Source organism: Zootoca vivipara, chromosome 13 (assembly GCF_963506605.1).
Source record: "Zootoca vivipara chromosome 13, rZooViv1.1, whole genome shotgun sequence".
NCBI classification, from domain to species: Eukaryota; Metazoa; Chordata; class Lepidosauria; order Squamata; family Lacertidae; genus Zootoca; species Zootoca vivipara.
The window spans coordinates 36,059,099-36,087,054 of record NC_083288.1 but is presented as its reverse complement, the minus strand read 5'-3'; the positions used below and the strand labels follow the sequence as shown (position 1 = coordinate 36,087,054).

Below are 27,956 nucleotides of genomic sequence, written 5' to 3'. Positions count from 1 at the left end.
TTGATTCAAGGGTGGGAAACCTTGATGTTGCTGGACTTCCAACCCCCATCACCTCCAGACCATTGGCAGTGCTGGCAGAGGCTGATGAGAGGTGAAACCCAATGATATCCAGTCCAGCCCACGTTTAGCTGCACCCGCTGTTCCCCAGATTGGGAAAAATGATTCAGTTTCCCCCAACTGTGTGCAATTGCTCCATCTTGGCTCTTTCAGGTTCAATTAATACTAATAATAAAGACTCCTGCAACACATAGACAAGTCTGCAGTGTTTACATATCATCCAACGATGCATACATTAAAATTTAAATAATAATTAACATTTTTTTCTTTTTTAAAAAAGAGACATTGTCATCATAAAAGGAAATGGATTTAAAAACAAGAAAAAATGCCCACTTTTCTTTCTTTCTTGTTCTGGAACAGGTGGGGGCTGTTATATTGCCCCCACTCCAGCAACACAGGTATACAAATCCACAATGAGAAGTTTGCCATGGGAGGGGGTGGTAAGAGTAAAAATTTTACCATTGATATTGCTGTAGAACTATTCCTCATCTTTCAATTGCACCAATTCTGGGCGTTGCCAGAGCTACTGTGTGAATAGCTTCTTGTAAAAGTCAAAAAATGAGATGATTTGGAGGCGGGATGAAGGTGGGGGAAGAGAGAAAAGCTGTTTGCATGTAATGCTGGAGAGAAAACTAGCCACAAATGGCCAGAGAGAAAAAACTGGGACTCAAGAGCCAAACTATAAGTGGCATTAAATGCACCTTTATAATTAATATGCACACTTTAAAAAATGCAAACAGCCATGGTGATGGTGGTGAATAATTATTAAGATCGCAGTAGGGCAGGAGATGGAATATTTTCATTTTCTTGCTGCAGTCATGCTCATTAAAATGTGCAATGGGAGCTGCCATCCCAATGCAAACAGCAGCTTGGGCGGCACAATATTTTGCCAGGTGATGTGTCAAACTCCCCCTCCCTCCCTGCCTGCTGCAATCCTGATTAATTATCAGCACCCCACTCCAGAGTAGCCAATATTTGCATTTAGAAAAATGTGCCTCTTCAATGCAGGCACATTTAAAGTCAGGAGTTTTTCTCAGAACTAAAAGGGGACTATGGCAAGGCAGTGAGATCTAACAGGAAAAGGGCTGTAAACTTGGAATTTCCTAGAACTGGCTTCTAGTAGTATAGAATACAGGCTTCTAGGATTTCAGGGAAGAGTGGGCGACTGATGACAGCTGCTAGGATCAAAATTTCCAGGCGCTTTGGGAGCAATGAAATAATTTAATTGGGCAAGGGGAATGGCCTGTTCAGCAGAGTTAATTGTAAATATATACTTCCCATAAATTTGGAAAAGTTGAATTGAGAGAATAAAGACGGCTGGTTTGCCATCTTTAATATCAAGTGACCCAATTCAGTCAGTCAATGACACATAATTTCTATCAAGTTCTAATTAAACTTGGCCCTTACCATGTCATTTACACCCAAACGGAATAGCTCTCTCTCACACACCCATATTAACTGAAAATTAATACCAAACTGTTTTCTTTTCCTTGTCCTGCCTTGAATCCTTTTGCCTTTCTTCCATATGGAAAGAGTGGATCTCACTGTGACTGAGACCAAACTACGCCCCTTTAAAATCCAGGATGCCTCAAACCAGATCTACCTACGTTTCAAGTTTCAACTCAACAGGATTTTAAATGGCCGGTCCTAAAAAAATGCACTTCATCTCTGGCTTGCGGGTATTGCAAAGTTTAAAATGCTCACAGCAGAAAAAGACAAGGCCACACTCCTGTTGCAGTCAAAGACTTTTGCAGGCTCACAAGCACTCTGCAGCAAATCTCACCAGATCTTTGCAAAGGAGTTTATAAACTTTTGTTGAAAAGTGCTTCACGTGGCTCTAGCAAATAACACCTCAGGACCATAAGAAGTCCTGCAGGACCCCAGCTGCCACACCAAAGGGTTTGCCTGAGGCAAGTTAAGTGGTGGAAGACGAGATTTCTAGTTAGAGAGTTGTGGGACAAAGAGGTACAATGTCCCACCCAATAATTTAGAGCTTTATCTGGTTAGAAGCTGTAGAAGCTAGCTAGATCTCCAGCACATTCAAAAGGTCACTCTCTTTTACTCTGGGCTAATTTTTATGGAAACATCCCATCCTGGCCTCTGAGCTCATCAAGCACTTATCCGAGTTTGACTTCCTGCTGCAGGTATTGGGGAAGGTGGGGAATATCCAACATTGAACCATCCCGATTTTTCAGCCATGAGAGGTCAAAGTGTGTTCAGGGAATGCTCACCTGTTTTGTGTTATGGAAGAGCCTTTTGGTTTTAGACAGGAGTCCTAACCTCAAAGTAAACTGTTTGGGATGGGATGGGATGGGGGGGGGGAGAGAGGGAGGGAGAGGGAGTTGCTTCAAATTTCAGTTCATTTCAGGCAGAACTTTGGCATCAACCACTTCCACCATGTCGTCTCAGCACAGGAGAGGCCTTCTTACAGAGATCGCTGGTCTGAAGCCAAAGTTCCTTATCAGATTCCTCTTTCAAAGTTATGGAGACATTTGGGGGGGAAAAACTCCAGAGGGAAGCCCCAGATCTCTACCATCAAGTCAAAGTCTTTGAAAAGAGAAGGACTTTGGAGCAGGGAAAAGCAGAACTGATTTCACAGACAATGGTCCAGTTGCGTCTGCAAAGGTTTGTGAGTAGCAGCTCAATTTCTTGGAAATGGCAGTGACGGCAGTAAAGAGGGACTTGAAGGTTTCTTCCGACCCTGTCCCCTGGCTGTGAAGAATCAAGAGCTGTCAAGTTCCACAAATGTGCTGGCTATTCCTGCTGTAGAGGAATTGGGTAGTGTTTGAAATCGTGTCAGTGTGTGCGCGCATTGGTCTGTCTGGCTCTCTGCTGCCCCCTCCTGGCTGTCAGTTATGTTCACTTCCTTTCGCAGAGCAAATGCCAACTTAACGGGGGGGGGGGGGGGGTATAGCAGTACAGCCCTTGGTACTTACTTAGAGGTTCAGAGCCGGAATACTGGGAGACACAGTGTAGCTGGTTTGGCAAGAGACTCTAAGGGACACCTTCAGGGAAATGGGTGTGGAACAGCTCTCCCGGAACTGTACCAGCACTAGAATGCAGGTGGGGGAAATCAGGGGACTGAATATTCCCCTGCAGTAAAAACAAAGAAGAAAAAACCTCCCCCTACAGAGAAAAACTAGCATATCAGAGAGAGATACTAGTTTACTCTTGCACATGCTTTGCTTAGGTGTGCAGGGTGCTGTTTTTATGCAGTTGGCCAGGGGAAATGTGCCATTTCCCGCCTGCATTTTGAAGTGGTACAGTCCCGAGAGAGCGTTCCCATCTCATTATTCTGAGCATGTAGACTGGCTCTAAAATGGGGAAGCATAAACAGGTATAATCGGAAGGTCCAATCAGGCGGGGGAACCTGCCCTTAATGTAGTCCCAGAGTGTCGCCCTCTCAGTCCAGGTGGGGTCAAGCAGCAGAGGGGGCTTCAAAGGCATCTGCCAGAGTCTGCTGGGGGCTAAGACAAGAAGCCGCTCAGAGAGGGAGAAGCCGGCCCCCCAAACAGGAAGGCCCTCTTCAGACTCTTGCAGAGCCCCTGGCGCAGACAGTTCCCAAGTTCATGCCCCCGTAGGCAAATCCTAGAAGGCCAAGTGGAAGCTCCGGAGACGTGAGCCAGGGGAAGGCGGGCAGAGGGCGTCGGGTGTGCTGGCATGCCATCAGGCTGGCAGAGTTGCGTGGTGGTCCAACGATCCAAAGGAAAAGGGGGCAGGGGGGTTGGCTGGCTGGTTGGTTTCATGGAGCTCAACGCAGGTGGGTTTGTCGGCAGGTCCTAGAGGGGATGCAGGAAGGAAGGGAGGAAGGAGGAGGGGCAGGAGGATCCCCGCTTCATGCCTGCTCCTGCTTCTGCTTCACCGAGATCCGTTTCTTGCGGGCGGCCAGCATCTCGTAAAATGGATCCACGCTCACAGCAGCCCTGGGAGGGGCAAAGGGAGGAATGGGGACAGGTAAGCCACCAATCTGGGAGTTGATGCGTGTGCATGCGGGGGGGGGGGGGAGAAACCTCTGGCATTGCACGGCACTCTGCTCTGTCCCAGCTTGAAGCTGGTGTGTGGCACAGCACACCGTGTTTTGGATGGGTCAAAGGAGTGCTGGGATTGGTGGAGTCTGGTCCGTCAGGAAGAACAGAGCACTGCGCCAACCTTGGTCTGCTGCCAGCAACCTGTCCGTCTCTTTGCTTGCATTCCATGCAGCCCATAAGGCAGTGTTTCTCAACCAGTGTGCCTCCAGATGTTTTGGGACTACAACTCCCATCATCCCTAGCTAGCAAGACCAGTGGTCAGGAATGATGGGAGTTGTAGTCCCAAAACATCCGGAGGCACACTGGTTGAGAAACACTGCCATAAGGAACAAAATTAGGTAGCATATGGATCTTTGACAAGATAAGCATGAGAAACACTTAAGCGGGGCAGCGGTGGAACAGACTGCCTGAAGGAGATGTAGGAGATGGGATGAAGAGGAAATCGGAACACAGGCCAGACATGTGTCATTTGGGGAAAGCAGGGAGAAGCAGGAAACTATGGTAGGAATAGCCACAGCTGGGATGCAAGACTTCTGGTCTATTCCCTTCTTGGGAGAGGACTGTGATTCAACAGAGGAAATAAGGAAGCCCGGAAAGCCAGGATTCCTGGATTCTCTAGGCTAGGCCTGACGAACCTTTGACTCTCTAGATGTTGCTGAAATTGCAACTCCATCAACGGTGGCCACTGGCCCTGCTTGCTGTGGCTGATGGGAACTGCAGTTCAGCAACTTCTGGAGGGCCAGAGTCACTGTAACTGCTCCAGGTCAGTGGTCTGCAACTAGCAACATGAGATTGACCTACTAAGAGTAGTATAGAAACATTTGCTTAAAAGGAGTAGAAAGCTGGGGCGGGGGAAGGAAAAAAAAAGAGAGAGGGTGCAATTATGTTTGTTGTGGTCAGAGCAAAAGAGGAACATTTTGAGAAATCTGCTGCCGATTTCTCAAAATCTGCAGGGAGCCTGTGAAGTTGGGGTTTTTCCAAGTAAGGGTTAGAATGGGTGACTCACAATCTGTGTTGCTATTTCCAAAACAGCAAATGCATCACCACCCACCCTCTTTAAGAAAGGAGGTGTCACGGCTACATTATTAACACAACCCTTCTCAAATTGACGCATCCAATTCTCATCCAATCAACCCCAAGTTTTCCTGCAATGCTGCTGCACATCAGATTTCTGAGGGAGATGCTTTAATTTCATTTTCATCTGAGAAAAAAAAATAGCTTAACCATCATTTAAAAGCTTTGTCCGACTCCCGATCTCAATGGCTGGGGGGAAATGAGAAAAGGAAATTTAAATGAATGTGTCAGTCTTGGGAGCAGCTCTTGGTTCGTAGCCCCAGGGTCTACCCGAAATGTACCAGTTCTAACTTGCTCAACTGCGATGGCCTTCTCCCTCCCTGCCTATAGGAATCCTTGCAGAATCCTTGCAGAAGGACCACATCTCAGCGGCAGAGCATCTGCTTTGCATGCAGAAGGTGTTGGGTCCAATCCCTGGCAACTTCAGATAGGGCTGGGAGAGACTCCCTGCCTGAAAGCCTGGAGTGTCACTGCCAGTCAGTGTAGGCAGTACAGAGCTAGATAGGCCAACCAGGGGCATAGCAAGGCGCCTTGACACCCGGGGCGGCAAATTGCCATGCACCCGGGGGGGGGGGCGACACTGCTACGTAACGACTCTAGCTACAAACTCTGGGAGGGGCGAGGCGAGGCTCCATTGGCTGCTTTACATGCCACTCAACAGTGGCAGGCGGGGCTGCGCATCGTGGAGCCTGATGGGGGCTGGGCCTGGCCTGGGAAAGTGGCCCACCCGCCGTAAAAGGACATACAGCTGCCGCATTGCCTTGTAAGGCAACACAACCCTATATGTTCTTTTACAGCGGGTGCACAAATTGCCATGCACCTGGGGGGGGGGGGGTCGCCGCTATGTAATGGGGGCCGTGGTATCACCGCCCCCCCGCGCTTCCAAAGCCGCGCGCCTCCAGCCAGAAACTCTGGGAGGGGCGAGGCGAGGCTCTGTTGGTTGCTTTACATGCCACTCAACAGTGGCGGGTGGGCTGTGCGTCACGGAGCCTGCTGTGGGCTGGGCCTGGCCTGGGGAAGCAGCGCACCCACCGTAAAAGGACATACAGCTTCCGCGTTGCCTTTTAAGTGTCACCCCCCCCAAGTGGAACTTCCCCAGGCCAGGCCCAACCCTCGGCAGGCTCCGTGACGCGTGGCCTTGGGGCCTCGGATCACTTGCCGCGGCCCGTCGGCGGCCATCGTCGGTGGAGGTGCCAAATTGTCTCCCCCCCTAAGTGGAACCCGGGGTGGCCCGCCCCCATCGCCACGCCCCTGAGGCCAACGGTCTGGTTCAGTATCAGGCAGCTTCCTACGTTCCCTGGGAATGTTAGATCTCCAGCAGCTTTGCCTCCCTTGAACATCACATCCCAAACATTCTTAGGGAAAAGGCATCTCGTAAACCATGTCCATGATGCCAGGGGTGCCCTGAAAAAAGCTGGAGAGAGAACATCAAAAAGTGGACAAGGAATATATGTATTAAAATGCTGGTCTTTAAATAAGTGGCTTGGGACCCATGTTGCAGCCTGATCTAAGGTGGGTTGCGGCAGCATATAAATACCAGGGAGGTTCGCCTGGCACCTTCATTATATAATCTTTAGGCACCTGGCGAAAATGCTCCTCTTCAACCATGCCTTTGGCTGATTCATATTTACAGCCTTTTAAATGTGTTTATTTTTTTGGGGGGGTGGTATTGTTGGGTATGTTTCTGTTTCAACTATTTATTTGTGCTTTTACCTTATATTTTTACCATGTCAACCGCCCTGAGATCTTATGATGAAGGGCCAGGAGAGAAGAGTCTAATAAATAAAGAAATGAAAACAAAGAAGAAAAAAATGGGGGGGGAATGGTCCCCGAATGCATTTTTTAATTAAAGCGGCTCCCCAAAAGGCTGAATTAAAAGATCAAGGTGCATTTCAGGTTGAGGTTAAGGATGGGCCTGGGGAGCCTAACGAGAGATGCCCTAGGATAAGTAAGGTCTAGAAATCTGAATGAGGTGTGTCAAATTCTCTGGAAGGTGAGTGTGGTATCCAAGGTTTTAAGAAGGGCTGCAGAACCTATGGCTCCCCTCTAGGTATCTCAGGATGCTCAACTCTCATCAGCCCCAGCCAGCACAGCCAATGACCAGGAGTGATGGTAGCTGCATGTCCAGCAACCTCTAGGGGAGCACAGGTTCTCCATTCCTTGGCTAGAGATACAGGAAGAAAATTCTGTTGATGGGGGTAGGATTCCCAGGGAAACCCCCTCCCCCTGGAATGGTGCCTTATCCTCACTTGATGGATTTGATCCATTCATCCTTCTCCTCCTGCGTTGGCGCCGAAATGCGGTAGACCATGTGGTTCCCCTCGACCACACGCCCGTCTGCCTCCGTCTTGCAGGCCTTGATGAGCTGGCCCTTGTTGTTGGGAATGTAGAGCTCAAAGCAATTCTAATAACAAAGAAAAGGGAGGAGAGAGAGAGGGAGAGAGAGAGAGAGAGAGAGAGAGAGAGAGAGAGAGAGAGAGAGAGAGAGAGAGAGAAGTCATTGAGAATGGCTGGTGTCTGTGAGCAGCCTCACCCCCCGCGCCTCTCCAGCGGTTCAGAAAGAGGGCTGGGCAGGACACAGGAGGAAGAAGGCAGGTGGGGAGGCTGACCGCACGGGATCTCGCAACCAGCAAGTGGGCAGGAAAACATCATGGGATTAACGTTTTGTGTTTTCAAAAATTGGCAACCAAAATGGCCAAAGGCCTGGAAACGATGCCTTATGAGGAACGGCTTAGGGAGCTGGGTATGTTTAGCCTGGAGAAGAGAAGGTTAAGGGGTGATATGATAGCCATGTTCAAATATATAAAAGGATGTCATATAGAGGAGGGAGAAAGGTTGTTTTCTGCTGCTCCAGAGAAGCGGACACGGAGCAATGGATTCAAACTACAAGAAAGAAGATTCCACCTAAACATTAGGAAGAACTTCCTGACAGTAAGAGCTGTTCGGCAGTGGAATTTGCTACCAAGGAGTGTGGTGGAGTCTCCTTCTTTGGAGGTCTTTAAGCAGAGGCTTGACAGGCATATGTCAAGAATGCTTTGATGGTGTTTCCTGCTTGGCAGGGGGTTGGACTGGATGGCCCTCGTGGTCTCTTCCAACTCTATGATTCTATGATTCTATGATTCATAGTCCCCATCTTTCCCACATATATTAATTTGAAAGAGTCTTTATAGGCTAACTATAGCTCAGCAGAAAGTATTGCATTGAATTCAGCTGTTAGCTATTCTCTGCAGGCCCTCCAGCAAGTGACAGCATATCTAGAATAAGCTGAGCTCAATCAAAGTAATTGTGATCATTACACTTCAGATAATCACATTTCTTGAAGATTCCACCTAAACATTAGGAAGAACTTCCTGACAGTAAGAGCTGTTCGGCAGTGGAATTTGCTACCAAGGAGTGTGGTGGAGTCTCCTTCTTTGGAGGTCGTTAAGCAGAGGCAGGGGGGTTGGACTGGATGGCCCTTGTGGTCTCTTCCAATTCTATGATTCTATTCTGCTGTTACTATTAAGAGCTCCTCGCCATTTTCTGTGACAGCAGAAAGGCGGAATGGAAGTTCCTCCCCCACCCCACCAAACAAAGGAAAAGTTAAAGCAGCAATTTGGTAACATCGTTAAATTAACGAGAGAGTTAAAAAATAATAATGAAAACTGCGACTGGAACTTGAGTGTCATATAAAAGGAGCTTTGGGAATTTCTAGGAAAGTGTTTGGCTGTATAGTTCCTGGGGAAATTCCCAGTGTGGCTTAAATGCATGAAATTTAAAGGAATCTTTTGGAATTTATAAAAAATAGAAGAAGAGGAATGAATAACAATTGCAATGCTGCAACCCAGTAGTTATGCTGATTTTCATGGGGCATCAAATAAAAGAACCATAGCCAAGATGCAAAAACAGCATAGGGCAGGGCGAACTCACTGGTTTCCGAGGGTCTTCCACTTCCCGAATGCTCAGGTTCTCCAGAGGGATAATTCCTCTTGGTTCCTTGTCCTGTCAGCAGATTAAAGAGAGAGAGAGAGAGATGGAGCTGAAATGGAAGGTGTCTGGAACCTGAGCTGGGAAGGGAATGGAGAGGAGGACAAGGGCTTGATCCAAGGAGATTTGGGGGAAGGGTGCAGCTCAGACCTCAGGGCTCCTCCAGCTTCAGCCCTCTGCCACTGCTAAAAACAAGCGGGGCTGGCACCTTCTTCAAGCATTGTAGCACTTGGCATGCCAGATGGCACCCCCGTTCTTTTATTTGTGGCCGAGCTTTTTTTTTGGGGGGGAATGTGAAGGGTGGTGTGTTTGTTGCTGGTTCTGCTGGCCCAGATGGGGCTGAACTTGCAAGACTATTCCCTGGGTCCTGCCCTCTCTCTGCCTGCATCTGAACTCTGGAGGAGCTGCCGTGCTCCGGGTTGGGGAATGGCCAAAGTTCAGCCGCAGAGCTTTATCTGCTTTGCAGGCAGGCAGGTCTCAGGTTCATTCCCTGGAATCTCCAGGGCAGGGCTGGGAATGTCCCCTATCTGAGACCCCGGAGAGCCCCTGCCAATCACGGTAGACAACAGGGAACTAGGTGGACCACAAGGTCTGATTCAGTAGAAGGCAGCTTCCCTCCAGTGCCCTCGGTCGCTGTTTCTCCCAACCCTGGCCGTTTGGCACTCTGGGGCGGCAGGTACTGCTCTGGGCTGGGGGGCTCTTGTGTGCCAGGTTGCTGGTTGAGGGTGGGAGCATGGGATGGGAGCAGGTGGGGAGAGAAACCGTACTAACTGTTGTGTATTCAAAGTAATAGAGGCAGTTGTCAGTCAAGATGAACCAGCGTCTCTTCCACGTTTTCACTCGCCCTCCTGAAAGGAAAAGAGGAGGGAGGGGGGAAGGGATTTGTGCTCGCATTGATGCATTTTCATTTCCGCCGCTAACCCTTCCCCAACCGTGGAGCCTCAGGGGGCGGGAAGCCATGCTTACGGACAGAGCCAACGCAACGGAAAAGATTCAGCAGAAGTGTGAAAAGAAAAGGAAACAAAATAAACAAACAAAAAGCTGACAAGGGGAGGCAAACGACAAAGGGGGAATCTGAAAATGGGACCCCAGAGTGGCGAGAAGAAAACTCGCAGCAAACACTCAACGTAACCACAAAGCACAACTGCAAGCGTGGGAGGAAGTTCCTGTAGAACAGGCGTCTGTGGGATATATTCTTTCTTTCGTTCTCGTGTGGGTTTTGCTTTGCAAGCACTGGGTATCCCAGCAGGCTACTTGGAGATGAAAGGGACCAGTGGAGGGCTTGTGGCTTCCTCTAAGGCAGCCTTCCAGCAAGTTATGTCCTGCTGTTTTGCAACGTGGGGGGGGGCAGGACTAGCTTTGTGGTGACCCCTCCCACCCCCCTTCAAAAAGAAAACAGAGCTGCAATTTGGAAAAAAAGGCATTTCTGCCTCTAGGCAAGGTTCTTCCGAAAGAGGAGGGAGAGGGCTTGCCAGCTTAGGATGCTTCCAATGCGTTTTCAACCTCTATGGGAGGCAGATTCTGCTGATGAACTGGGTTCTCCTGAATAAACATCACTTTACATATCCAGTAAAAGGACTCCCGATGAGATGGACCTCCAGGGAACCGCCACCAGTTTCAGCATGCAAGGCAAGCTTGAAGGCCAACTACTTCTACAAAGCTCAGACTTATCCCCAAATTCTCACTCCCAGATGCTTCCACAAAGCCAACAGACTTTCCTGGCTTCAGGCAAGGTGAATATGCTTGCATGAGTGCACGTCTAGCTGGAGGTGTCTCAAATGTTTCAGCCTTTGGGGGGGGGGCACTGATTTTGGGAAAAAATGCAGTTCATCCTCTTTTAAGCTCCCCATTTCGATCCAAAACAAACACACACTTCCCTTCATTCTGCTCCTCCCACCTTACCCATTAAGATAGTAGTCCTCTTTCAGATTCAGGGCCCCCTGTTAACACGGGACCCACTCTCTGTTGTTTTCCTTCTTTTTCTTTTTAATAAACACCTCCCACTTTCCTGCTTCTCTCTAGGGTGACCAGATGCAAGGGTGGGGGGCGGCTCCTCTGCTTTTAACAGTTACGAAGGCACAGACACAAAGCACCCACAGCTGGGGATGTGAAGGCCTGGGGAAAAAAAAAACCTGGGAAAATTGCCCTTCCATTTCCCCACCCCTATTTGTTTCTGAAAAACTGGGTGCCTGTGAAATTTCTCAATTTCCCTTCCTTCCTTCCATGCCTTCATGGGTTAGGCTATGGGTTGCAGATATTCCTTCCCTCTTAGGGACCCTCAGAAGAGTGCTATTGGAGCCCCTCTGACCTCACATCCTGCTTTTCCACCATGGCCAATCAGCTGCCTCTGGGGAGCCCTTAAGCAGGGCTTGAAAGCCACAGTCCTCTCTTGCTCTTGCTCCCCAGCTGTGGGTGCTTTGTGTCTGTGCCTTCAGGTTGCACACAGTCGTTTTCTGCAACAAGTAAGTACTTAACAAGAGTTCTGCTGCTTTCAGGCCAGGATGTTGGGCTAGCGGGGCCTTTGGGACGGCCCAGCGTCCTGTTTCCACAGGTAGGACAGGAGCACAATAGTTCTTGAAAAATCAGAGCTGCCCTTTCTCAGCACCATATTATACTTTCTGAGGTGCAGCGACTTGAATGACACCCAGCCTTCCAAGGGGAGTCGAAGCACAGATTTATAGGAAGGCTTTATGATATAGGCGGCTTCATTTCCAATTTATTTACCTAAGATAATAGGTTAGGGCCCTCCAGATGTTTTGGCCTACAACTCCCATGATCCCCAGCTAACAGGACCCGTGGTCGGGGAAGATGGTTATTGTAGTCCAAAACATCTGGAGGGCCGAAGTTTGGGGGCGCCTGCCTAAGATCCTCAGCTAACGGTGCTTCTCAGACTTAAGTCCCTGGCTGTTGTTGGATGACAACTTCCACTGAATAGTGAACACAGCAACAGCAAAGCAGAGTTGTGGGAGATTCAAGTTGCTTGCGATACATTTCGAGTTGTCACATGCATTTTTTTAAGCTCCCCCCCCCACAATCACCCCCGAGAAATTCTTCAGCTGGGACAAGCTTTTCCCATCTCTATCAGTAACTTAAAAAGGGGGGGGGGGTAGTTACAGGTCCTTTGCAGCCAGATACACTAGCTAGCAGGACCAGTAGCCAGTGATGATGGGCGTTGTAGTCCATCAAGAGCCGGGGACCCAAGTTTGAGAAACACCCTATTAAAAGGTATGGGATACCTGTCCTCCAATGCACCTGGCCACCCTCTCTCTGATCTTCTCTCTGTCAGGATGCCACTACTGAGACCTGCTTTAGGCCATGGTGTGACCCATTTGTGGGTCCTCCTGATCCTTGGCTGAAGATGAATGCATGAAGATGTGTACCCCTTCCAGTCAACAAAGGAATCCAAGTTCCATATTTAGTCTTCCATTCCTAGCCGACTGAATCTGTCCCTGAGCACCCAGCACAATTAGTTCCCCCCCACCCCCGGCCTCCCCTCCAAAGAGCACCAGGCAAACCAGCTCTCGGCGGCAAAGCAAACATGCCCCCCTCTTCTCACCTACCTCCTGGGTTGGGGGGCAGAATTCAGACAGTGGAACAAATGTAGTCCGCGCCGTGGGACGGTGGAGGAGAGAGGGGGGTCAGGGCAGCAGTGGTGGGGAAAGAGGGGAGAAAGAGAGGTGGGGACCGGGGAGTCAGGATAGAGAGAATGGGGGTGAGAAAGAGAGAGAGAGAGAGAGAGAGAGAAAGGAAGAGGAAGAGAGAGGAAGAGAAGGAGAGAGAAAGAGAGAAAGGAGAACAAGTTACATCAACATAAGGTAGAAGTACATGGTCAAATCAAAAATCCTCCGACACAGACACAGGCATTTGGGGGCATCAGGAGTGGGGTGGGAGGGGCAGGTACAGGGAGGAAGGGTTTAACATTTTATTGGGCTGGATATAAGGTGATGGGCATCACTTGGCTAAATAATGTAGACCCCTAAACTCTGGCACGTCACAGGAAAACCTACTGCTAAAGTGTAGATGAGGTTGACATTAGCGATTGTAGGAATGGTTTTCCAAAATAATCAGCCTCCGCAGGGAGCTGTGATGGATCTTGACATCTTAACCAGGCCAGGGATTGGCGTTCCACTTTCTCCTCCTCTTTCTTTCTTTCTTTTTTAAAAAAGGTGTGTACATTATGGGGGGACCTTTTGTGTGGGGAGTGAGGGGGTTCCCCAAAATAACGCTGCTTTCTTCAGATGCCTCCATCTTGAAGCCGTGCTGATTCGGCCTCTTGACACTTCTCCTCTTTGCTCTTGATTGGCTGGCCTCTAAGCCAAGGGCAGCCAATGGGCAACTGTATTGTACTAGGGACCCCCCCCCCCATCAAGGGCAGAAGAAAGGAAAGGAGGATGTGGTGGTAAATGAAACTTGGCTCCCATGTTGCCCTCTGGACATGCTTCTGGACAGCAGTAGCAGCCTATTCTGGACACTTAAATCATCTCAAGGACCAATTGCAGCCTCACCGGGCTGGGTAAGGCCCTGGCCTTCAAGTCTTCCACCTGAGTTACTTGTTTCTGGTGTGAGGATGCGGCACAAGCTCCTTCCCCCCCCCTTAGATAAAGAACCCCATTTCTGACACACCGTCTGCTGCTCTGAAACGCAATCCTTGCCCATTTGTGGCTGTGCATCTATTACAGGGCTGCTTGGACCCATGCTCTACAATTCAAGCTCTGAAATGGCACCACCGTTTTGGGCGCGCCTCACCCACAGACAGCTCAGGACTTGGGAAGCTGCCCGAGGCAACAGATCCAGCAAACAGTGTGTCTTGGGACTACAGAGATGTGATTGTTTTCCGGCAGAAGTTATTCTGGTGGGAATTTCACTAGTAACCCCTAACTCGATTCTGGGAACTTATTATGATTAAGGAGCAGAAGAATGTCTGAATATGGGACCAGATTTAGGCTTCAGCATTCTGAAAATCCCATAGTTGTGGTGGTGGTAGTGTTTTTTTTTTAAAGAAGGCCACTTTCAAGCGCTTCAGGTTGGCTTGAAAACTTATCCACAGCCACTGGCGAAATATTAAGATGCCAGAGAGGAGGTTTAAGAGACATTTCAGTAGCCGAAGGAAGCGAGGTTTCAACGGCTCGCGATGACTTCTCCCTACTTTTAGAGGGATTCCGAAATCCCAGCAGACCCCTCTCATCATCCTTCAGAGGAGATCCACCTCAACGAGGAGCTGGGGAGGGGGAAGGGAAGAGGAGGGAGAGGATCCCGGTTTCCGCCCGATCCTTGCAATCCGATGAGCAGTGGGTCCAAACGGGTGGTTATGTATTTGCTGGTGGGGTGGGGGGAGGGCTACTGGGGTGGATTTCAGGAGGATCCCTTTGATCTGATGAAGAGAGAGGTCATGCTTTAAATGACACAACAGGCGGGTGGGGGGGGAGAGAGGAGAGCGCAGAGACGTGCAAAGATCGCGGGGGGAGCGGGTAGCGGTGGTGGTAGGGGGAGGGCAAGGGGAAGGGTAGCGGGGAACGGAAGGGGGGAGGAAAGAGACCACAGTATTTAAAGGGAAGGGTGGTGGTGGTGGTGGTGGTGGGGGCACCTCTCACCCAGCTTGAGGAGCCAGCCCTCGCGGTCAGGGTTAAAGAAGGTGTGGGTCAGGTCGTTCCCATCGTCCTCGGGGATCTTGAAGGGCTCGTTGCGGATGCTGTCGTACAGATTCTGGGGGGGAAGGGGAGGAGTTACAGGCAGGATACAGCCCTTCCCAAGGCAGAGAGAAAGGGTGTGTGTGTGTGTTTTCAGTACAGCACGGAGACCACCAAAGATACAGCAGAGAAGACAGAACACCAGGTTGAAAAAGTGCTCACGACAAAGGGCATTTTTTTTCAAATCAAGGAGGTCAAGGCGTCTCACGAGCAGGCGCAGGATTCCTGAGTGGTGAAGATGACCACGACGGCCTCCCCTTCTCCCAGAACAACGCCCAAAGAACAAAGCAGCAGGCCCATTGAGCCCCCCCCCACCCCCTTCCCCTCCGGCAGGCTTCTCACCCGCAGCAGCTCCTCAGGCAGGTCCCCTCCGTCGTTGATGCCGCGGTTCATGGTGATGAACCTCTCAACGGTGGGCTTGTCGCGGACGTTGGGATTGTGGAGGCTGGTATTGAGCATGATTACGGCGAAGGAGAGGACGTAGCAGGTATCTGAGGCAGGGAGGGGAAAGGACAGAGGAAAAGGACTCAGCACCTGCCTCGGCACGTCCACCTTGTGCAGCTAATTCTGCTTTAGGGCGGGGGTGGCTAGCAGCCAGGCTGCCTTGCTCCCCCGCCAAGGCCCTGCTGATTTAGGTCGAAGCGGCAAAATTTATAGATAGATAAAACGGCGCAAACAACTATTTGTACTGATTTTTAATTGTATGCTTGTTGCTTCCTTCATTTCTTGTATACCGCATTTCATCCATCTGAGCAAAACAGAAGATGATAAAATACAATACGAAATAAATGAAGCAATAAGAATTAAAAACTGTACATCTCATTACAATTGCTACCGCAGGCCAGAGAAATCTTTTAAGTAGTCTGCCAAGACTCTCCAATTTTTGCAGTGGTCCCTAGCATAATAAAAGCTTTAATTGTACAAAATATTTGTGAGCGATGTCAATTAAAGCTGATTGTTCTGCAGCTCTAACAGTTTTCTGACTGATTTCTGTGCTGATCCTACATCAGGCATCCCCAAACTGCGGCCCTCCAGATGTTTTGGCCTACAACTCCCATGATCCCTAGCTAACAGGACCAGTGGTTGGGGAAGATGGGAGTTGTAGTCCAAAACATCTGGAGGGCCGAAGTTTGGGGGTGCCTGTCCTACATAATACAGGGCAGGCAGTGCAATTGCGGATGGTTCTACTTCTGTCCTCAGCCAGAGTTTCCTTGGTTTGGATCTGTTTGGCTTGTTTCCCAGCTTGTGCAAAGAGAGGAGCAAAGCAGCAGCAGGCAGGTTAAGTGAAGGAGGCTCGTTCCTCTCTTGTCTTATTAAGCCAAGATAGGATTGCCTGAATGTGATCAGCGTAACTGAATTTATTTTCCATCCCAGAGAACATAGGAGCCCCACGGTTCCCAGCACCAGATAAGAGTTGCATTCCCCTTTCCAGAGAACCCAGTACCTGTGGACTGAAAGACTCCCGGGTTGCACAGGCAATACCGCTGGGCAAAGGCCTCCATCATACGGTCAATTTTCTGGGCTTCTCCTGGCAGTCGGAAACTCCACAGGAACTGCCTAGGTTGGGTTTGGGGGGGGAAGATGATGAACAGACAAAAGAATGATTTCAAGGTTGTGGGTTTGAGCCCCATGTTGGGCAAAAAAGATCCCTGCATTGCAGGAGGTCAGACTAGATGACCCTCGTGGTCCCTTCCAGCTCTACAATTCTATGCTTCTATGCCTACTCCGTTAAATACTGTGCCTATACTTATTCTCTGTATGTGATATTTTGTAATTTTGGCCATGCAAGTTAATGCAAATACAGGCGAAACTCGGAAAATTAGAATATTGCCGAAAAGTGCATTTATTTCAGTAATGCAACTTAAAAGGTGAAAGCAATATATGAGATAGATGCATGACATGCAAAGCAAGCTATGTCAAGCCTTTATTTGTTGTAATTGTAATTATTTGTCGTTATGCAGGTCAATCATAAATGGAATGTAATTAGTGAAATGTAAAAGCGATGTTTATTTTTGTATTATTGTAACTATTTGTTTTATTACTGTGGAACTTCCAAAAGAAAGCATTTGTAAAAATAAAAATAAAAAAAATAAAAAGTTGCATTACTGAAATAAATGCACTTTTCATGATATTCTAATTTTCCGAGTTTCACCTGTATAACAGAATGGACCTCCAGGACAGTGCTGTAACTGACGACTTTCTAGCCCCTTTCTATCTCGATTACTCTGATTTTTGTGTGTGTGGAGGGAAACATTGTTGATGAAAAGAGATGACTGAACGCCTCCTTATGCTGCCTTTCATTTGCTGCTTTCCTGTGGTGAAGCAGCTTTCCAATGAAGGCGCCCGATATAGTCACATTTACACAAGAACTATGCACATGCAGCTAACAGAATCCTGTGTACTGGGTATAAAAACGCTGTGCTCAAGGAGAATGGGAGGGACACACGACTGCGCAGGAGGTTTCTCTCTCTCATAGATAAGGCTGCACACCCAGCATGCATTTCAAGCACATGACTTCCCTCAAGGAATGCTGGGAACTGTAGTTACGGGTGCCTGGAATCGTAGTTCTGTGAGGGGTGAGCTACAGTCCCCAAGAATTCTTGAGGGAAGTCATGTGCTTAAAATGTATGGTGTGTACAAAGCTTGAGGATACAAGGACCCCTTGTATGACCCCTTGGCAGGGGTTGGACTGGATGGCCCTTGTGGTCTCTTCAAACTCTATGATTCTATGTCTTCTTTGCCTGTGGCCACATGGTGTGTCTGTGGGAAGGCAACCATTACACTTCCAAGACTGGGATTTACAGGTGAAACTCAGAAAATTAGAATATTGCCGAAGAGTGCATTTATTTCAGTAATGCAACTTAAAAGGTGAAACCAATATATGAGATAGATGCATGACATGCAAAGCAAGATATGTCAAGCCTTTATTTGTTGTAATTGTAATTATTTGCCGTTATGCGGGTCAATCATAAATGGAATGTAATTAATGAAATGTAATAGCGATGTTTATTTTTGTATTATTGTAACTATTTGTTTTATTACTGTGGAATTTCCAAAAGAAAACGTTTGTAAAAATTAAAATAAAAAAAATAAAATAAAAAGTTGCATTACTGAAATAAATGCATTTTTCGACAATATTGTAATTTTCCGAGTTTCACCTGTATTTTTGAGGCAGAGGAACAGAGCCAAGAGTGGCCGTCTCTGGCTGAGGAAACCCCACTTTGCTGGTGCCATTCCTGCCTCCCCCCCCCCCCCCTGCACAGGAAAGGGGAAGGCAAGAGTCTGCAGCTAAAAGGCTGGGGGACCTACTCCAGCAGGCCAGGGCTCCCTACTCTAGAGGAGGGCTGAGGATTCCCAGACTCACCTGAGCGCCTGCACAAGGTTGAGGTCCGTAAATTCGTGCAAATCGACAAAGGCGTGGAGTACCGCGATATTAAAATCCTCCCTGAATAAAAGGTGGAGAGAGCTACAGTTAAGACCTCCCCTTTCACCTGTATTCGAAAGTAGCAAAAGCCACACCTCCACCCTTCTCCCCCTGACTCTCCCCCTTTGAACCCACACTTTTTGTTTCTCTCCTGCTGACTACACTCCCTCTGCTAGGCGAAGCTACTTCTCATCCCATCCCTATGATCCTTTCCCAGGTCCTGGAGACTCCAAAGCTCCACCACCACCACGGTGGGTTATAAATGGTCACTTCTTTGAGGCTATCCCTCCCACATTCCCTGTCCCTTCTCACCGCTCGCCCAGGTAGTCGCCAATGGCTGTCTTGTTGAGTCCTTCCCCTTTGTAAAGGAAGCGGGCAATGTCCTCGGGGGTGGAGCGCAGCAGTTCGTTTTCCACCAGGAACTGGATTCCCTGCAAAACAACAACAAAGTAGCCGAGAACTGTAGGACCCAGAACTCAAGCATGCCCACAACCTAACAAAACATTTAAGTCAGGCACCCCCAAACTTCGGCCCTCCAGATGTTTTGGACTACAATTCCCATCATCCCTGACCACTGGTCCTGTTAGCTAGGGATCATGGGAGTTGTAGGCCAAAACATCTGAAGGGCCACAGTTTGGGGATGCCTGATTTAAGTCATTGGGATACTTTCCAGAGAGTACTTGGGAGGACTGGCCCCCTAACCCACCATATTGCAATTCTGAGGCAATTGCAGAGAACTCAGGATTCACAATTCTCCTGTCCAGCAAAAAAGAAATGAAGTTTTTGCTACCTTTTCACAGGGGTGGGAACAGTTGGCCTTCCAGATGCTGTTGGACTCCAACTCCCATCAGTCCTTGCAAGCATGGCCAATGGCCAGGGATGATGAGAACTGTAGTTCAGCAACATACAAAGGGCCACATGTTTCCTATGCCACAAACCCCAGAACAGAAGCAGACAACCTGCGCCCCTTGGCCTAATTTCAAAAACGGTCATTTCTGACCTCTGGCAAGTGTCCATTTCCTGTCAATCCACTGAGGAGGGAGAAAAAGCCAGGAGAGGGGGAAAGAAAGGGAGGAGGGGGCAGAAAGATAGCAGAGGTGGGGGGGAAGGGACTCCATCCCATTTGTGACTCTAGCCCTGCCCTCACTTACCATGCAGTTCTTGAGAGATTAGCCCCCACCCACCTGCCTATCACATGCCATTTATGACTTATCATTTCCTGAGGCAACTCTATGAGGCTTTTCCGGACACAATTCAAAGTGTTAGTGCTGACCTTTAAAGCCCTAAACGGCCTCGGCCCAGTATACCTGAAGGAGTATGGGCGTCTCCACCCCCATTGTTCTGCCCGGACACTGAGATCCAGCACCGAGGGCCTTCTGGCGGTTCCCTCACTGTGAAAAGTGAGGTTACAGGGAACCAGGCAGGGGGCCTTCTCGGTAGTGGCACCCGCCCTCCCACCAGATGTCAAAGAGAAAAACAACTACCAGACTTTTAGAAGACATCTGAAGGCAGTCCTGTTTAGGGAAGCTTTTAATGTTTGACAGACTACTGTGTTTTAATATTTTGTTGGAAGCCACCCAGAGTGGCTAGGGAAACCCAGTCTGATGGACGGGGTATAAATGAATGAATGAATGAATGAATGAATGAATGAATGAATGAATAAATAAATAAATAAATAAATATGCCTGATCAATCTCAGAATCCTGACATATATTTGGTACCAGAAACAGTCACTGCATGCACCCCCCCCAGCCACCTACTTTTTTGGGATCCATGTTGAATTTCTTGCGGCCCATCCCCATCTTCCGGTTTCTCTGAAGCGTTTTACTGTACAAGACAAGGAAGTGCACCCATCATTCCTTTGGCCCTTGAAAGAACAAAGGGGCTGCAAACCTCTAGAATCAAGTGGAAACGCTGGGGAAGTGTACATGCTACACGTCCTTCTGAGACTCTGCACCATTGCAGACTGCAGGTGTGCGGTGGGCTTGCAGGTCTGAATGTTTCCCCTAGAAAGCAATGTTTCAGGGAGACAGCTGGGCCACAACCTTATCCTGTCCTGGTAGAAGCATCCAAACATGCCACTTCCCACCTGCACTCCAAAAGTGGCACTGCCAGTCTCAGAGAAGGATTGTCTCACATGCTTACCCCTAAGCGTTCAACCAGACTCTAAACAATGGATTATCAGAGGTGACACTCTTTACCATGAAAGGCATAGTAGCAGACACTGAACCATCTCTCGGAAAATGAAATAAGGTGGTAAGAACAGCCTTGTGCCACAGCCAACCAAAGATCCATTATGGCCAGTGCCTGGTTTCCAACACTGCCTGCCTGGCAGTTCACAAGCCCTTGCAAAAGTGGCGAAGTTCACAAGCACTTGTAAATGGCAAAATGGAACCAGCGAACTCATTTGCCTCCAGCATCTGGCCTCATTTTTTAAATATATATATATATAAACATAATGGATAATGGTTGTTGATAGGATTACCCTCTGTTACTCATTAAGCAGGGAAGGGAAGTTCTAACTTGAGGCTGGCATTGACACGGGAGGAATCAGGATGTGTTCATATCATGGTCAACATGAGGTTCTATGGGACACTCTACAAGGAGGTACATTTTCCCCATCATGTACCTTGCATAGAACAGGTACTGTAGCCCAAGGGTTTCTGGGATATTTCTCTGATAGTTTAACATGGTCTCTAGCAGCTGTTGGAAAATAAGAGAGGAAATCTCCTACACAAACAAGTATTTATTGAGGCTAGTGTTTTGAATGAATAGGAACCCCTTTTCAATATAATATAAACATACATTTATGTTTGTGAAGCTCAGTAAATGGATTTCTGCACACCTGGAGGCCTCTCCACTCCTGGTTTCAATTAGGGCTGCAACCTAATCAAAGTCTCATTTTAATTCATTAATCACCTGAGTTTTAGCTGATTAATTGACTAAGCTTTTAATTACATTTGCATATGGGGGAAACAATTATTTCTGAGGCAAAGACGTACGTGTGAGCGGAGGAAAGCTTCCTTTAAAGATGGTTGCTTGCCATCTGCAGTATTTTTTAAAAAACCTCTTGTATATATATATATATATATATATATATATATATATATATATATACACACACACACACACACACACACACACACACACTCTTAAATATATGCTGCCCGATTCCTAAGGGACATCCTTTTGGTCAACTGACAGTTTGTTTTTTCCAACATGGAGTAATCTAACTGATTAATGGATTAAATGCTGCAAGAAAATCCCAGGCAATCAAAGAAAGGCAGGCAAGGAGGTACTGGGATTAGCACATTCTGAGCTTGAATGCAGATGCTGCAGGAATGAGGTTAGTTGCTGCCAGAAAGGCTTGCTCTGGCACCATGATATAAACAACATTCTGGAAGTGGCCACTCTCTGTACTGCAGCCCTCCAGGTGTTATTGCACTCCAACTCCCAACAGCTTCAACCAGTGTTGCTGATGGTCAGGGATGATGCAAGTTGTAGTCCTGCAGGATCTGGAGTGCCGCAGGTTCCCCATGCATATTGTTAAGGAATCTCTGCTTAAGGAGACTGCTTCATACAGCCAGACCATTGGTCCATCTTGCTCAGTACTGTCTACACAGACTGGCAGCAGCTTTCCAGGGCTTCAGGCAGCAAGCCTTTCTCAGCCCTATCTGGAGACACTGGGGCTGGAGCAAGGGGCCTTTAGCACAAAAGTGAGATGCTCTACCAGCCAGCTGCCGCTTGTAAAAGAAGGAAATCCCTCACCTTCCCTCATTGGCTTCCAGCCCCTCCACCTCATTCATGGCTTCACTGAGCTCATCTCGCAGCCGCTGGATTTCCACCAGGAGCTCCTGCTTCCGCCGGCGGATGTTGTCCAACTCTAGCCTCTCCTCTGGCGTCAGGTCTGGAGGCACTGGGGCAGGGGGGGAGAAGATGGGAAGAAGTGTAATATTCTAGCCATTTTGATTGCACACCCTGCTGGTGGCAATGGAAGCTGCAGCATGGAGGTGAGCACCAAGTCAGAGGATACAATGGGCACAGAGTCAGCTTTGCACCCTGGAAGACCAGTGTTAAAAGTCAAGCAGGGAGCCTATGCTAGTCGAGAAAGGCTCCCCACTCCTCTCTCTAACTTACAGAGGGCGATGGGGTGCAGAGCAAGTGTATCCCCCCCCCCACACCGCTATCTCTCGTGGTGGGAGGGATCAGAATGCCTGGATAGGGTCTGAGGCAGATATGTATGGTAAAGAAATAGAAAAAGCATAGAAAGGGGTTCCATGTGGCAGGTTAAAAGGGGGCCCCTGACCATCAGGTCCAGTCGTGTCCGACTCTGGGGTTGCGGCACTCATCTCGCTGTATAGGCTGAGGGAGCCGGCGTTTGTCCGCAGACAGCTTCTGGGTCTTGTGGCCAGCATGACAAAGCTGCTTCTGGCGAACCAGAGCAGTGCACGGAAACGCCGCTTACCTTCCCGCCGGAGCGGTCCCTATTTATCTACTTGCACTTTGATGTGCTTTCAAACTGCTAGGTGGGCAGGAGCTGGGACCGAGCAACGGGAGCTCACCCCGTTGCAGGGATTCGAACCGCCGATCTTCTGATCAGCAAGCCCTAGGCTCTGTGGTTTAACCCACAGCGCCACCTGGGTCCCTTATGTGGCAGGTTAGGGTTACTAATACTTTAGATGGTTCCTGGGATTGGCGAAGAAGGAAGATCTGCCCCTGAAGCTGAATGGGAATGGGAATAGGAAAAGCTGAACAGGGTGGGGTTTCCATTTCTATGTCTACTGTACAATCCTATCCTACAGAAACCACTTTGACATATAAGCAGCACATAAATAAATAAATCTTACTTGGAAGTGCCAGTGAGTTCACTGGTAAGTTAACTTTCAGATAGGACTGCAGCCTTCCAGATAGGACTCTCAGTCCAAAGGATGGCTTTCCCCCATTTGAACCTGCCCAGACCCTTCTTTGCATGCCACTTCCAGGGAAGGTCTAAAGCAGGCATTCCCAAACTTTGGCCCTCCAGATGTTTTGGACTACAATTCCCATCACCCCTAACCACTGGTCCTCTTAGCTAGGGATCATGGGAGTTGTAGGCCAAAACATCTGGAGGGGATGCCTGGTCTAGAGGATGGTGACAAGAAAATGGGTCTTTTCTGCAGCGGTCCCCCATTTATGAAATGCTTTCCCCAGGGAGACCTGCCTGGAGCCAACCTTGTTATTGTTTCAGCACCAGGCAAATGTGTTGTTTCAGCACCAGGCAGCGGACAGCACCAACGAGATGATATTTTACTGTTACATCTTTTTTAAAATAACGTTGATACAATTTTATCATTGTATTTATTACTTTGGCTTCTTTGGGATTTCTTCAGTAGGAAGAGATGTATGGATTTAATAATCCTAAACCCCCAAGAGTATTCTCTGGATCGGACAAAGCTTGTCACTGGAGAACACACATTCAATTAACTTATTACCACCTCCATCACATTAATAATGCTGCCTATTTAGTAAGGACTGAGGAGTGAAGCGTGATCTGAGTCAGTGGCCGCAAACGTCTGGATGTGGAGGGTGATGGTGCTTCCAGTTTCATAATGTGGTGTAGCAATCAAGAGATGGACCTGTGAATCTCCCTCATTCTCCAGTCTTCAATATGAGGAAAGCAATACTAGACCACATACCACACAAGATAGTTGCAATGCCTGTTGCTGCCTGTATAGGCCCAAAGTATCAAACCACAAAAGGGGCTGGCCATTGCATGATTCACCCCTCTGGGCATGTCTCCTTCCTAATCTGTCTCTGGCGGTAATCAGGGAAAGAAGTTAGTAATTCATCCCTGTCTCGGAGTTGGGTGTGACTGGGTCATCCAAACACTCCCAATACCCAGATGTGGGTATTGCCAGATGTGGCAAAATTACCTGTCCTCAGATGAGACAGCATGGTGTTGCGGTTAATGCGCCACATTAGGACTAAGAGACTAAGAGACCTAGGTCACTCCCTGGGTCTTTGGGCCACTTACTATCTCTCAGCCTAACCTACCTACAAAGGTGAAAATAGGTGCATGTGAAAGAGAACTAGGTAGGCTGCCTCAAGCCCTTTGATGGGAAGATAGGATATTAAGTAAATAAATAAGCTTTGCATGAGCTGCTTCCGCCAAGATGGCTTCCTTTGAAACATTTACTTATTTATCTTATTTATATCGGCTGCCCAATAACGTAGCTCTCTGGAGTATCTCACAAATATAAAAATGAAACTATCATTAAAAAAACCCAGCTGCAGCGCAAGCATTCACAGCAGAGAAAGACCTAAAAAGCCTGGGAGGTTTAAAAAGCCTGGGAGGATAAAAAGTCCTTCACCTGGTTCTGAAGAAACCATTAGGAAGGTGCCAGGCGGGCTTCTCTGCAGAGGCTACCCCACAACCAGGACGCCATCACCAGGGAGACGGACTCTCCTGAGTAGCCTCACTTAGCTTGGGCCACATTCACACCACAAATGTAAAGTAAAGGAGTGCGATGCTACTTTAACCTGCCATGGCCTCCCGCAAACAACCCTGGGAAGTGTAGTTTGTTAAGGGTTGCTGAGAGTTTTCCAGAGATCTCCATATTCCCCTCGCTGAGTGACAATGACCAAAGTTTCCTGTGAAGAGGGAATGAGTTACTGGGAACTGTTGTTTTGTGAGGGGATTATGGGAGATTTCCTAACAACTCCCAGCAACCAGCAACAAACTACACTTCCCAAGATTCCTTGCAGGAGGCCATGACTGTTTAAAATATGCATCATAGCGTTCTAAATGTGTGGAGGGGATGTGGCCTTGGGGAGGACCCTCAGAGCAAGGGAGGTACACTTGGCACAGCAGCTCTTGCAGAATAGTGGTGTGTATGCCACAGATAGCCTTTTGAGATAGGGTTGTTCTTATTCTTAAATGCAGTAAAACTAAGCTTCTTCTTTTTTTACCTCTGTGTTTGTAGTGCAAATTGTGCCTTGATTTTTAAATTAAATTCATTTCAATTAAAAGCGGCGGGGGAGGGGGGGAGGGATATGTTCATTATCTCTCAGGAGCTGCTGGGGGTGGGGGAAGAAATGCGCTGCAAGGGAACCTGAGGTGACACAAGTTCAGAAGCACTTACATAAACTCCCGAGTGCAATTAATCAGCGGCACTAATAATTAATTAATTGTGCTCACATTGAGCTTTCATCCAACACTGGGTTCACAAAACAACTTCAATAAAATAAAATAAAGAATCAATTTATTGTTCTTGGTAATAATGATGCCTGACCTTCCTGTGCACTGCAAATAAAAGGCAGCCCCTCCAAGAGATAAGATCTTCTCTGACTCATTTTGCAAATATTCCTCCACCCCCGCAGAATGTTTAGCCCCGGGACACAGACACCCCTCCCCCAATAAAGAGAAATGGTACAGACCATTACTTAAATTACTGTAACTTTTTTTTTAGTCTTCCCTCCTCTGCCAACGGAAATGGCTCTGCCGGTTTACGCCACCCCCCCACTCAGCCAAATGGTACGGCCCACACACACCCCCTCCTTTCATTGTAGTAGGTACTCCCAGCTGTTCACGGCAATGGTACATCCCAATTTCCCCCCCCCACTAGAATGGTACAGCCTTAAAAAAAAACCCTCCGCCCTGTCAATCGAATGGTATACATCGGGTATGGGTCACGTCAGGCGTCCTTCACCAGATCCATACAATTTTCATGTCTCCCCCTTAAATAAAATGAGATGGCCCACTCGCACATCTCTCCCTGTCACTGGTATGGTTCAGCCCAGTCCCACCCCTCTTTGTAAGGGATCGGCCCCGCCCCCTAGTCCTCTTGCTCAGAATGGCTCGGCCCGCCTACCCGCTTTTCCCATTGTAGCTACTGGACGGGTCTCCGCCTGCCTCGCCCTTGTTTAAGCTTCCCCGTGGCCGGGTCTCGGGGATCCCTACCATAGATGCCGTCCTCCATGGTGACCAGAGTGCCCCTAAAGGGGAGAAATGAGAGCTCCTCACTTTCTCCGTGTCTCCTTTCTTCGGGGCTCCCAACGGCTGCGCCTTCCTCCCGCAGCAGCCTGGTCTTGCACTGAAAGGAACGTTCCGCCCCGTGCGAAGGGCGTAGCCAATAGGAAAAGAGAGACTCCGCGGAACGCCAGTTGACAGCTCGGAGAGGGAGCCAATAGAAATGGCGTGCTTTTCTCTCAGAATTGGGATGTACGTCTTTTTCAACCAATAGGCACCTCCCTGATGATATTGACAGGGGAGTTATTCAATGAAATCTGGGACTTCTCCTAACAGCCTGCCCGATATCCTTCTGTGGATATGCAGTCGACGCTATAGACTTTCAGCTGTCCCACCCTATACACTACCAAGAAAGCAGAGTGATAAGTCAAGATGTCTGAGAGGGCGCTTCCTGGTTCCTTTCCACGCTATTTCCATCCGTGGGAAACAACGAAGAACGCGAGCCTTTTCGTGGACCATTGATTATGCAGTAGGACAGCCAAACAAAAGGCAGCGCCAGAGAGAGAGGAGTCCGTCATCATGTCCTTTATATCTCAGGCCTTATTTCACGCGATAAAGATAATGCTTTTAAACGTTTTGAAACACAAAACACACACTGGCAGCAGCGCATGTACAGCCCATTCCCACATCGCTGGTTGGTTTGATTATGTATAGGTGGGCGCGCGCGCGGGGGGGGGGGGCGGTTTACGACAGCCCTGCAATGTAGCCTGCTGTTTATTTATAAGTCGGGGTGGTTTGGATTTGTAGCCCCAAATTCCCCATGCAAAACACTTGGTCGTCGAATTTCCCCTTAAGTCTTCCTGCCAAATTATCTGATGAAGTATCTGATGAAGCAAGTGTGCATGCACACGAAAGCTCATACCAAAATAAAAACTTAGTTGGTCTTTAAGGTGCTACTGAAGGAATTTTTTTATTTTGTGCCAAATTCCACTTCTCGGTTGCATAACTGCAATGACGCCCCACCGGCTTTATGTAAAATCCCTACCCACACCCACTCTGCCAACGATCAGGGTTTAAAAAAAGAGAGCACGACATTTTTCCCCCCGTGGGAGGACACGCCCAGTCTCAGGTATGCTCGTATCCTCGATTTCCCCGTTTGTTTCGTCTTGGCATCTCTCGCTTTTGCCCGAGGGTAGGAAGAATATTTTTCCAATTTTAAAACCGGAAATCCGATATCCGTTTGAGAGTCTACACGGCACAAGTCTATGCACTCCAAAAGACACGCTTGGTGTCCCGCCCTCGTTGCTTTATTGTCAGTCATGACGGAGTGATGTGCAAAGAAGCCAATAAGAGAGTGATAGAAGGCTCTGCCTGGCGCATGGCCTACGGAGCGGACTAGAAAGGGAACACGCTCTTGCTAAGAGGGGCCTAGGCGGTTGCTGTAGACCCCGGCAGCCTTACCTAGTACTGTACTGTAATTCAGTTGGATAGAGCAGGCCTCTTTATGAATATTAAAAATACAAAAATTCGTGCGGTACCTTAAAGACTAACACGCATATTTAGGCATGAGCTTTTGTGGACCACACAGTCCACTGCATCAGAGGCACGAAGTCAGTATCCTCAATTGCTGGTGATGTGGGAAAACTCCTCTTCAGGCCCATTGTACAGCCAAGTCCCTTTTACTCACCAGCAATGACAAGTGACACCTGAAATTTCTCCAAGAAGCAAAGTTTTATTTCTTACTAGTGTAGAAAAGGTTACAGCAAACAATC

At 48.4% G+C, this 27,956-nt stretch overlaps 1 protein-coding gene across 2 annotated transcripts; it reads right to left on the bottom strand.

Annotated features, from left to right (window-relative positions):
* Positions 1-250: 250 nt before the first annotated feature.
* On the bottom strand, positions 251-26,320 carry CYTH2 (cytohesin 2). 2 transcript variants are annotated; one of them, XM_060281633.1, is made up of 12 exons: positions 26,176-26,320; positions 22,005-22,152; positions 19,997-20,063; positions 18,549-18,667; positions 18,177-18,257; positions 16,257-16,369; positions 15,155-15,303; positions 14,717-14,828; positions 9,897-9,973; positions 9,069-9,140; positions 7,409-7,563; positions 251-3,980 (listed from the first exon to the last, which is right to left on the bottom strand). In XM_060281633.1, the coding sequence occupies exons 1-12, from the start codon at positions 26,192-26,194 to the stop codon at positions 3,893-3,895; spliced, it is 1,200 nt and encodes a 399-aa protein (XP_060137616.1). In that variant the 5' UTR covers positions 26,195-26,320; the 3' UTR covers positions 251-3,892. The 2 variants fall into 2 exon arrangements, with proteins under 2 accessions (XP_060137616.1, XP_034991780.1); XM_035135889.2 differs by having other exon boundaries at positions 9,897-9,975; positions 14,716-14,828; positions 26,239-26,320.
* Positions 26,321-27,956: the final 1,636 nt, after the last annotated feature.

Bases quoted from the DNA above. Each gene is read 5' to 3' on its own strand.
- CYTH2 (XM_060281633.1), bottom strand. The intron at 14,829-15,154 runs GTGAGAAGCCTG...CTTCCCCCCCAG, and splicing joins TGCCTGAGGAGCTGCTGCGG to AATCTGTACGACAGCATCCG. The intron at 7,564-9,068 runs GTGAGTTCGCCC...CTTTGTTATTAG, and splicing joins TGGAAGACCCTCGGAAACCA to AATTGCTTTGAGCTCTACAT.